The sequence below is a fragment of the Phragmites australis genome, chromosome 21 (genome assembly GCF_958298935.1).
Source record: "Phragmites australis chromosome 21, lpPhrAust1.1, whole genome shotgun sequence".
Lineage (NCBI taxonomy): Eukaryota > Viridiplantae > Streptophyta > Magnoliopsida > Poales > Poaceae > Phragmites > Phragmites australis.
Genome location: NC_084941.1, coordinates 11067209 through 11077738, shown reverse-complemented (window position 1 = coordinate 11077738; position 10530 = coordinate 11067209). Strand labels below are relative to the sequence as shown.

General features: G+C 38.9%; 1 protein-coding gene across 1 annotated transcript; it reads left to right on the top strand.

The window, feature by feature from the left end:
• The first annotated feature begins 4401 nt into the window (after nt 1–4401).
• On the top strand, nt 4402–10322 carry LOC133903913 (uncharacterized). The gene is made up of 8 exons (XM_062345397.1): nt 4402–4557; nt 4641–4976; nt 5861–5939; nt 6431–6579; nt 7599–7712; nt 8312–8443; nt 9400–9513; nt 10082–10322. Exons 1-8 carry the CDS (start codon nt 4504–4506, stop codon nt 10133–10135), a joined length of 1032 nt encoding a protein of 343 aa, XP_062201381.1. The 5' UTR covers nt 4402–4503; the 3' UTR covers nt 10136–10322.
• The last annotated feature ends 208 nt before the right edge of the window (nt 10323–10530 follow it).

The window sequence follows — 10530 nt, the reverse complement described above, 5'->3', positions numbered from 1 at the left end:
TGAAGTGAGAATACTAGAAAAACTTCCCTCCATAAACAGTGGCTTGTACTACACTCGCATTAAGGCACCTGAAGGGGTCACTACCATGAAGACTGCGTTTTATAGTGCAGAATTATTCACCTTATGGTATGATAGATTAGGTCACCCTGGTTTTAGAATGATGAGAAATATAATTACTAACTCACAAGTTCATGGCATAAATGTGAAGAATTTTCCGAATCATGAAGATTTTGTATGCCCTACATGTGCTACCAAAAAATTAATAATAAGATTGTTTACCTCAAAGGTATAAGATGAAGTCCCTGTATTCTTGGACCGAATCCAGGGGGATATTTGTGATCCTATCTAGCCGCCTTTTGGTCCATTTCGGTATTTTATGGTATTAATAGACGCATCATCGAAGTGGTTGTATGTATGTCTACTATCTACCCGCAACCACACCTTTGCAAAGTTGATCTTGCAGATCATATAAATCAGGAATAATTTTCCAGATCATCGAGTGAAGTTTATTAGAATGGACAACGCTGGAGAATTTACTTTTAAAGCGTTTGATGATTATTACATTGGTATTAGAATTAAAGTTGAACATTCTGTACCGCATGTCCATACTCTGAATGGACTAGCCGAAGCGCTGATAAAGAGAATAAAGTTCATTGCTAAACCGTTGTTATAGCACTATAATTTGTCTGCTATATGTTAGGGACATGCAGTCTTACATGCGGCAGCCCTCATTAATTATAGACCATCCTCCTACAATATTCATTCACTTATGCAACTAGTGCAAGGGGTAATTCCGAAGATTTTACATTTACGTAAATTTGGATGAATGGTTTATGTGCCAATACCACCGCCACAACGAACCGCTATGGGACGTTTGAGGAAAGTTGAAATATATGTCGGTTATGAGACTGCATCTATAATCCGATATTTAAAACCAACAACTAGAAATATGCATACAGCCTGCTTCGCTGACTGAATTTTTGATGAAAATAATTTTCGTCATTAGAGGGAGGAAATATACCCTTGGATGAAAAATATTGGGAAATTATATGGTAGGCTGAAGGAATTGCAGCACATGATCATCGCACTAGTAAAGCAAATGATGAGTACAGAAAATCATTGATTTGCGTAAATTAGCAAACAATATGCCTGATCATTTTTGTGATTTAAAGAGCGTGACTAAGTCGCATGTGCTTACGCGTAATGCACCGGAGAGGGTAGAAGTATCAAAGGAATGTACCCCTCGTCTTGTACTAGGAGCTCCGAAAAACAATAAAAGGAAAAGAAATTCGGTTTCTCAAGTCCTAAATAGCTGAAGACATCTGGCAAAAGTGGAAAATGAGAGTTTACCACAGCCGATCACAAGAATACCTCAAAGAAAAAAAGGGGAGTCAGTTGAGACCTGACGATGTATGGAACCTTAGAAAGTAGGCATACCGGATTTGAATCTTCTCACGCAGGAAGAAACCAGCGAAAATGTGCGTACTGAAATTGACGCTGGTACACTAAAGGACCTTGCTCCAACAGTAGGAAATTATAAAGAGCAAGATGTGTCGTAGATTAGTTCCTGGCAATGTGTCCGTAAATTGACTGGGTACCTTCGAGTGCAGGGATTAATCACGAGACGAGACAATCGATGTATATAGGTTCGGGCCTTCGATTGGAGTAATACCCTACGTCATGTGGGGGTGTTATTGCCGTATATTGATGATCTTGAGTACAAGCAATGTGGCTAAATATATTACAAAGAGTATATCAGATCTGATGTAACCTAAAGCTAAAGTCGCTAAATATCTTCTCTACTAGAGTCTTGATGCTTGCCTCGAGTTCTCTCCTTCCTCTTTTTTTCCTAGCCTTTTCGCCTTATATATGGGTGAGGTACTGACTCCTATCCAGCCGTGGTTGATAGGGAGTTGTCTTCCTTGACGTCCAAGTAGATAAATCTGTTTTGAGTACTAATCGTATCGAGTTAGGTAACCAGTTGAAACCTTCCTGATATGTACTTCATTGATTCCGGATGTATCAGGTACCACTGATTCGGTTCCGTGATATCTAAAGCTTCTTAATATGTGTTGTACATACCCTGTCTATATATAATATACTCCTTATACGGATATACCCTATAGTTAGATATTCGACAAGATGAAGAAGCACTTGAAAGTGCAACAAATAATGAAATAGTAATAAACTATATGAACTCAGTGGAATCCTGGATTAGAACAACCACAATAGTCGACACATACTTCGCAAACAAAATTGTCACAGTTATAGATTATGACCCTGAGCCTGCATCGCTCACGGAATGCAGAATGAGGTTAGATTGGGAAGACTGGTAGAAGGCAATAACAACTGAACTGTTATCCCTGAATAAAATAGAGATTTTTGGGCCAGTATGCCGCACACCTACCCACATCAAGCCAGTAGGATACAAGTGGGTTTTTGTTTGTAAGAGGAATGAAAGGAATGGAATTGTGAGGTACAAAGCACAACTATTTGCACAAGGTTTCACTCAACGACCAGACGTTAATTATGAAGAAACCTATTCCCTGCTCATGGATGGTATTACCTTTAGATATTTAATCTCAATGGCAGTTAACTTGGAGTTGAAAATAAAATTAATGGAAGTTGTGACCGTATATCTTTATAGGAGCCTAGGTTCGGATATTTATATGAAGGTACTTGAATAAATACTATTACCGAATCAGAATAGAGGAAATAAACACCTTTATAGCATACAGTTGAAAAGGTCGCTATATAGGTTGAAACAGTCAGGTAGAATGTGGTACAATCATTTGAGTAGATTTCTTAGAAAATAAGGCTACACAAATAACATAGATTGTCCCTGTGTATTTATAAGAAGGTCCCATAATGAATTTTGCATAATATCTGTATATGTAGATGATATGAATATCATTGGTATAGAGGAAACAGAAGAAGCAAGTTCATACTTAGAGTCTGAATTCAAAAAGAAAGATTGGGGTAAAACTAAGTTTTGTTTGGGCCTGCAGCTAGAGCTTGTGGCAGATGCAGTTTTTGTACAACAATCAAACTACAGTCAAAAGATATTAGGCGGTTTGGTTTTGAAAAATTATTTCCCGCTAAACCCCTATGGTCGGAAGATCATTACAAGAAGATCAAGATCCCTATAGACCTAGAGAAAGGGGGAAGTATTAGGACCAAAATTCTCATACTTAAGTGCAATAGGTGCATTGATATATCTGGCTAATTGCGCTAGGTTAGATATAGCCTTTGCAGTAAACCTACTTGCATAATATAGTGCAGAGTCCACTAAAAGGTATTAGAATAGTTTGAAGGATATTCTGTACTACTTACAAGGTAGCCAAAGATCTGAGACTGTTCTACAGAAAGAATCAGGATCTAAGTCTAGTTGGATACGTAGACGCTGGGTACCTGTCAGACCTGTATACAACGAAATCACAAACTAGCTATGTTTTCCTATGGGATGGAACTACAATATCCTGAAAATTATCAAAGTAAAATCTTATATCCATTTCGACGAACCACTCGAAAATAAAAGCTTTATATGAAGCTACACGGGAATACGCATAGCTCAGAAGAATGATCAATCATATCCATCAATTATGCATACCAAGTCATATAAAAATCTTGTAGATTTATTTACTAAGTCTCTTCCTGCATCTAGTTTTAATAGATGTGTTTGTGATATTGAGATGATGAGGCTTAGAGAGCTGTACATTTTAGAAAGAGAATTTTCACATAATACCGATATGAAGAATTAAATCTTAGTCAAGAAGATTAAATGTCTAAAGTTAATCATGAAGATTATATGAAGTATTTTTTAGAGAATTATACTCTTTTTCTCTTAAATGAATATTTCTGAATTTTCTCATATTAAGATTTTTAATAAGACAATTTGTGTGACTATTGCACGAGCTATATACTTTTTCTTTTAATTTTTTCGCTAGGTTTTTGGGAAGTTTTGATGAAACATATGTATTTCATAAGAAGTGATTTAGGAAAGTGTTAGAAAATCTAGAATTTCATAATCAAATATGGACCTATTTTGATCTTTTGAAAAATTCTATTTTTTCTCTTAGAAACTTTAGACACTATATATACAGAATAACATTTCTTATTATAAACATAGTTAAATACAAAATAGATAAACTTTTTCTTATATTATATCTCTTTTTATAATCATTCTCTTAAGAAATTGCTATACAACATTTGATAGCAACGATTTCTAGACAGTGAGAGCTGCGGATAGCGGTCGGAAGAGCGGACGAGGGAGGAGTCGGCTGCTTTTTGCGAGGAGAGTCACCAAGGGCTGAAACGTAATTACATGAGCTACCAAGGGCTTCGCGAGAATTAACAAGGCCCATCACCATCGGTTGTTCCCCCAAGTCCCAGTGGGACGCCGACACGTGTCCCACGGCGTGATCTCACCGTTTTCATCGCGTCGTCATCGACTGGTCGACCCGAAAGACGAAAGGAAGCTAAACCCTCGCCGCCGCCGCCGCCATGGCTGACGAGCTCGACGAACTCATCGACTTCCTCGCCGACCGCAACCCCCAGGTGCTCACTGGCCCGTTAGACCCCAGTCTCCCCGTCAACGGTAGCGCCAGCTGATAACTCCTTTCTTGCTTGTCTCCCCGCAGGTGCGGGGCGCGGCTGTGGACATCGTGCGGGGGCTGACCGGCGGGGAGGACGGCCTGCGCGCCCTCACAGCGCGGGCCGACCGCGCTCTGCCGGCGCTGCTCCGGCTGCTGGCCTCCGCGGGCGGCAGTGGCGCGGGCGAGGCCGCGGCGGACTCGCTCGTCAACCTCAGTCAGGACGCCGGCCTCGCCGCGCGCCTCGTCGCGCTAGGAGGCGTCGCGGCCGCCATGGACGTGATGTCCAAGCGCGGCGGCGAGCAGCCGGGCCTCGCGCGCAGCCTCGTCATGCTGCTCGTCAACCTCACCCACGTCGAGTCCGGCGTCGCTGCGCTCCTCCAGGTCCGCCTCTCGTCTCTCTCTCTCTCTCAAATTAGTTTCAAAGTGCTGTCTTTGGTAGGTGTATCAATCCTCACCCCTCATTGTGGCATTTTGATTTAAGGGGCAATAGCCCTCATACCATTATGAAACTTTGCACTTTACCAAAATAGCACAGATGTGTCTGACACGTAGGGTCCTGACCAACTAAATAGAAAAAGCTGTTGTATGAGGCCATGAGGGCTATTTTGCCTTGATTTAATGATGGCATTAGAATCACCTTTTGTGAGCGATAACGCTGTTGTGGATGCGGTTCAAAACTTGTTGTTTGGATATAGAGCAACATTGTAATCATTCTGTAGCTTCTGTAAGGATCACTAATTTTCTCTGAAAGAATAAAGGAGAACGGTATGAATCCTGACCAACTAAATAGAAAATTGTCTCTAAATGAACTTTCATCGCCATGGATTGAATGCATCAGCTGATCTAAGATGCTTTGCTGTTTCAGTCCTTGGTTCTGTACTTCTGCATAAGCTTTTAAAGCTTTGCGACTCATTAAGTTATGACCATTTCTTTGATCCATGCTGTTCCTAACTTTTTCCCAGAAATCTGCAAATTTGCCATCTAATAAGTTAAATCAAGTTTCTGTTGGTGACCTGACAACTGCTGAAGTTTCAACCATCATTGCTTTTGATCGACTAAGTTCTATCCGTATTTATGTTTATCCCTAAAAATGCAATAAAACTCCATTTCATCAGGGGTGTTGCTGGTATTCACACCATAAGTTTTGTTATCTGGCAGATCATTTTTTGCATTGATTTGGCAAATAAAATCCTTTTTTATTTGATTTATTCCTAGTGGTGAGATTAGTCAAGGCAAGACTAACGTGATTCCCTTCAATTTGAAAGGTTGGGGATGAAAAGATGCAAGGGTTGTATGTTGTGAAGCTTGTGCGATCATTCTGTAGGTCGTCCAGTGAATCTGAAGGTTAATTTTCTTCTATTCTTATGTTACAATTGTTACGAAAGTTCATATCTTAAATTTGTTTTCTTCTTATTGGTTCTTTCGGATTCCGCTCCTTATTTTGATTGGGCCTGCTTCTATTTTCTTAGCTATTTCTATTGTATTTCATCTGTTAGATTATGCAAGTGTGTAATCAATAGAGGTTCAAACTCCTGATACTTTGTCACCTCCAGCTGATAACCAATAAACAATGCCTATGGGGATGATGAACTGTATCATACATTTATACCATGACCTGGTGTTGCAATGTTTCTCACTTGGTGTGGGATATCATTTTATCAACAATGACATCATATATCTAGATTTGTGTTCTCTTTGCCAATGGATCTACTTTCATCTTTGCAATCCCTTTTATAGCCTCTTATTCACTTTTATGATTGTTTGGCTCGAGTCATGGTCCAAATATTCAATGCACCAGTAAACGATCTTAGTTTTTATTTTCGTTCAAAATGCAGAACAAGATACTTTTGAACATGTTGCCTCCATACTTGTCAACATATCTAAGGTTGAAGCTGGAAGGAGAATATTGATGGAACCTAAGAGGAGTCTTTTGAAGCAGATTATTCGACAATTTGATTCAACAAACAAACTTAGAAAGAAAGGGGTACGTACATCTTTATTGTTATGCTGCCATTAATGTGACATTGTACATCTGTGCTCAAGTCGCTCCTGGTTTCCCTATTTTTGACATACTTTGACTAGATTTTTTATTAGTCACTACTCCCTCCGGTCATAAAAGAGTGTCGTTTTGGACATTGACACAATCACCAATACACTACTTTGACCACTAATTACTAGTATAAACTATGTGCAAAATATAGCAAAATTCTAATATTATGAAACTACTGTTCAAGACAAATCTAGCTATACTATTTTCAAAAGTTCAATCAAATTATTGATGGTCAAACACTCAAATTTTGAATGTGTTGACTGCACACAACCCAAACGACGCTCTTTTGTGACGGGAGGGAGTATTAATTATCACATACCATTAAGTGTTGTGGTAACTATACTTGTGTGCGGTGTGGAGCATTGAAAGAGGAGATGAAAAAGATTTGGATTGCTGTTGTCACAGTAGGACAGACCTATGTGTCAGTCTTTTATTTCTTAGTTTCATTGGAGCACCATGTGAGTGCAGATGGATCTCTGCATCTGCACAGGAACACTGTACTATATAGTGCCACACCCGACATGGTCTCAATTTGTCTGATAGAATGGCAGAGGAAGTTTGGGGTGACGTGGCACTCTCTGGTTGCTAATTTTGGGGTCAGCAGTAATAGAAGTATAAGGTTTAATGAGGAGTTGCTGTGCAGTGTCCTACAGTAGAGAGTAAACACAGGGAATGTTAACAAATCAGTATGCTGACAATTCAGTTTGTAAATTGAAATGTTGCATTATTTCATAACTCTGTTATTTTTCTGCATGATACAATTCTAGGCTTACTAATAATTAGAAGTATTTGCTGTCTTGAACTCCATTCTTTTCAAATTCTTTGAAATTTCTAGACTTGATTGTCATAGATTTTTTTTTTCATATTGGGCCTTTATTTAGTATAAGTTATTATCAAATTGTTGTGTCCTCACTAATGTTTGTGCTTCTCTATTCTTTTGTGATCTTTTGCAGGTTGCTGGCACTATCCGCAACTGTTGCTTTGAGGCTGATACCCAACTACAAAGTTTGCTTTCTTTAGCAGAATATCTTTGGCCAGCTCTAATTTTGCCTGTAGCTGGAAAGAAGGTACAAATCCTTAACATGTGTGCAACTATATTGTTTATTGGCATTTGCTTGAGTGGGATTTCCCAAAATTTTTTTGGTAATTATCCTTTCCTTCTGATTGGGTTACTTCTGTTGCACTGGCGGCCATGGCTAGTTGGTTACATCTGACAAATTAATAGTAACAGTATGTGTCCCTGCTTTGAGCAATCCTGTGTTGCAATTTTTTTACCACTAAAAAGTAAAAAGGCATATTCTTTTTGTTACTTTCATATTGTCCTCCCCCTGAAGCTGTGTCTAGTTGGTTAATTTCTCGTGACAACTTATCTTCTTGTAGAAGACTTAGCTCTACTTCTATACTTCTATATTTTCATGTAGAAATGCATCTGCATCATTCCCTTACGCATTCAATGATCTTAATACACTTTGCAAAAGTACAAACATAGGGATCTATAATAGCAAGGGTGAATCTGTTATTCTAAATTTCTTGTGCTAGAGGCACATATGGCTTTAAACCCCCTAGAGTAATTGCGTGAAAATACTCTCTTTCTGTTATTTTGTGTTGAATGAGGAATGTTCATATGTTAGCGTACTACTGATACAGCTGTTGGATGATATTGCAGATCTATAGTGAAGAAGACAGATCGAAAATGCCTCTTGAACTTGCAAGTGTGCTCTCTCATGAACGTGAAGCTGTTGAGGACTCGGAAATTCGCCAACAGGCACTGGAGGCTATTTATATGATCGTATTGCAGGTGATGCTGACATTCCATGGCTATGGGTTTTGTTTCATTTTGCATCCATGTTTCTCAGTATTCAAATTCCTGTTCTCCCTTTTTGTTCTAGGATCTCTTAACTAAACAAACTCTTTTCTTGCCTTTGAAATCATACAACTAAATTATACTATACAGCCACAATGTAACATTTGTCAGCCTCTGCCTCTAACCCCCTTTATCCTGTTGATCATGTTGCACGGTTTAGCATTTGTATTGTGAACCTTAACAAGCCTCGAGAAAACTTGGAAGTTACTCTTGATGAAGTATATTAATGTTACTTAGAATGATGACAGCTGCAGACTTACTACTACTTTTTTCAAATGAAATTCTCAGGACAAACTACTGCATTTTCTAAGATAGGTTACTTGTTAAACTAGAAGGAATGGATCCTTGCACAAAGGTGCATGCACCTGGCCCCCTGGGCCGATTTTGAGTGCATATAAATGGGCTTGCTGCGCTATGCCCCAAGTGGCGCACAGACACACACCCCCACCCCGTAATCTAGCATTATGACATGGCTCATGCTCAAACGTGCTGATGCTTCAGTACCACTCCCTCCTGTCACAAAAGAGTGTCGTTTTGGACCTCGACACGATCACCAATATACTAATTTGACCACTAGTTACTAGTATAAATTATATGTAAAATATAGCAACGCTGTAATATTATGTGACTGGAAGGGGTAATAGCCTAAACCAGACGTGTAACGTGACATTATAAGTGTATAACCAATACCTAGGACCTCAAGCATAAGAACCATTCGAGCCCAGGCCCTCCTGACCAACTTATCAGCTGTCAACTTTTGTGTTAAATTGCAGAAAAAGGTCTAATATACTTTATAATAGCTATTTTGGCAAACGACTTCTTAGTGTTTTGGTTCCCTCATGCAATTCTGCCACTTGCTAGAACTGTTGCTGAACTTCTCTTTTTTACAGGATGATGGACGAAGATCCTTTTGGTCGGTTAATGGTCCACGGATTCTGCAGGTTGGTTATGAAGACGAAGAGGACCCAAAAGTGATGGAAGCATATGAATTAATTGGTTCCCTGGTATAATTACTTAGCTTTTAGTATATCAATTATGAATTAATTGGTTCCCTGGTATAACCACTTAGCTTTTAGTATATCAATGGTTAATTCTACCATGTGTTATATGTATGCGATATTTCCCTAATGCTGGGGGACTCTTTTCAAGCTTCGAATATGTACTAGACTGCCTACATGACTACATGTGATTTTTGATTCATAGACATATGTCGTTTCTGTCAGACATGTTATAATCTGTTCCTAGAGTTAACTGTGTAATGTAGGACTTACATATACGATGGTTTTACCGGTGCAACTTTTAGTCACTGTATGATATTCTAGTTGTGCAGCAAGTTTTTTTTTTTGTCTCCTGCATCTGCTCTAGTTCTATATATTCCATCTATAATTTGATTGTGCTGATCAACCTATGGAACAGTTTGTTAGGTAGGCTATTGGAAAATGTGTGCTTTGATGATATTAAATGCAAACAAATCATCGTTTTAGTTTTCAATTAGCCGATACTCGAAATCTGTGTTGCCCTAATGCTATGATGTTTATGTGGGCTAACTTATGCTTGATTGAATGTTGACAGCTTGTTGGGAAGGGTGAAGTTGAACAGGAACAAGGAGAAGAGAAGCCTCAATGACCCCACCCCGAAAAGAAACTGCGGTTGTATTTTCAGTTATTTAGAAAGCCAGCCCTCTGCCATGTAGAATACTACAATATTCTGACACTTGTTGCAACTGCAAAAGCTACACAGTGTTGCTTCTGTAACTGGCGCATGTATCTGTATGATGGATATGAAAATTTTTGCGTTATTGCTGTTTCTTTCATGGTTTCAAGTTGTCCGGGATTCTTTCACCATTATTTCGGAAAATGGATAGCTGTGCATTAACTGGGCTTCCATCAGTTTTAGCTGAAACTGACTAGTCGGAGTATGAAATAAGGGGTATCTTGACTAATGGGTTTTATATCTAATCTGTTTAATCGTATTTATTAATATCTACTTAAGTGTTTTTCTTCTCAATGTATCTCCAGCAA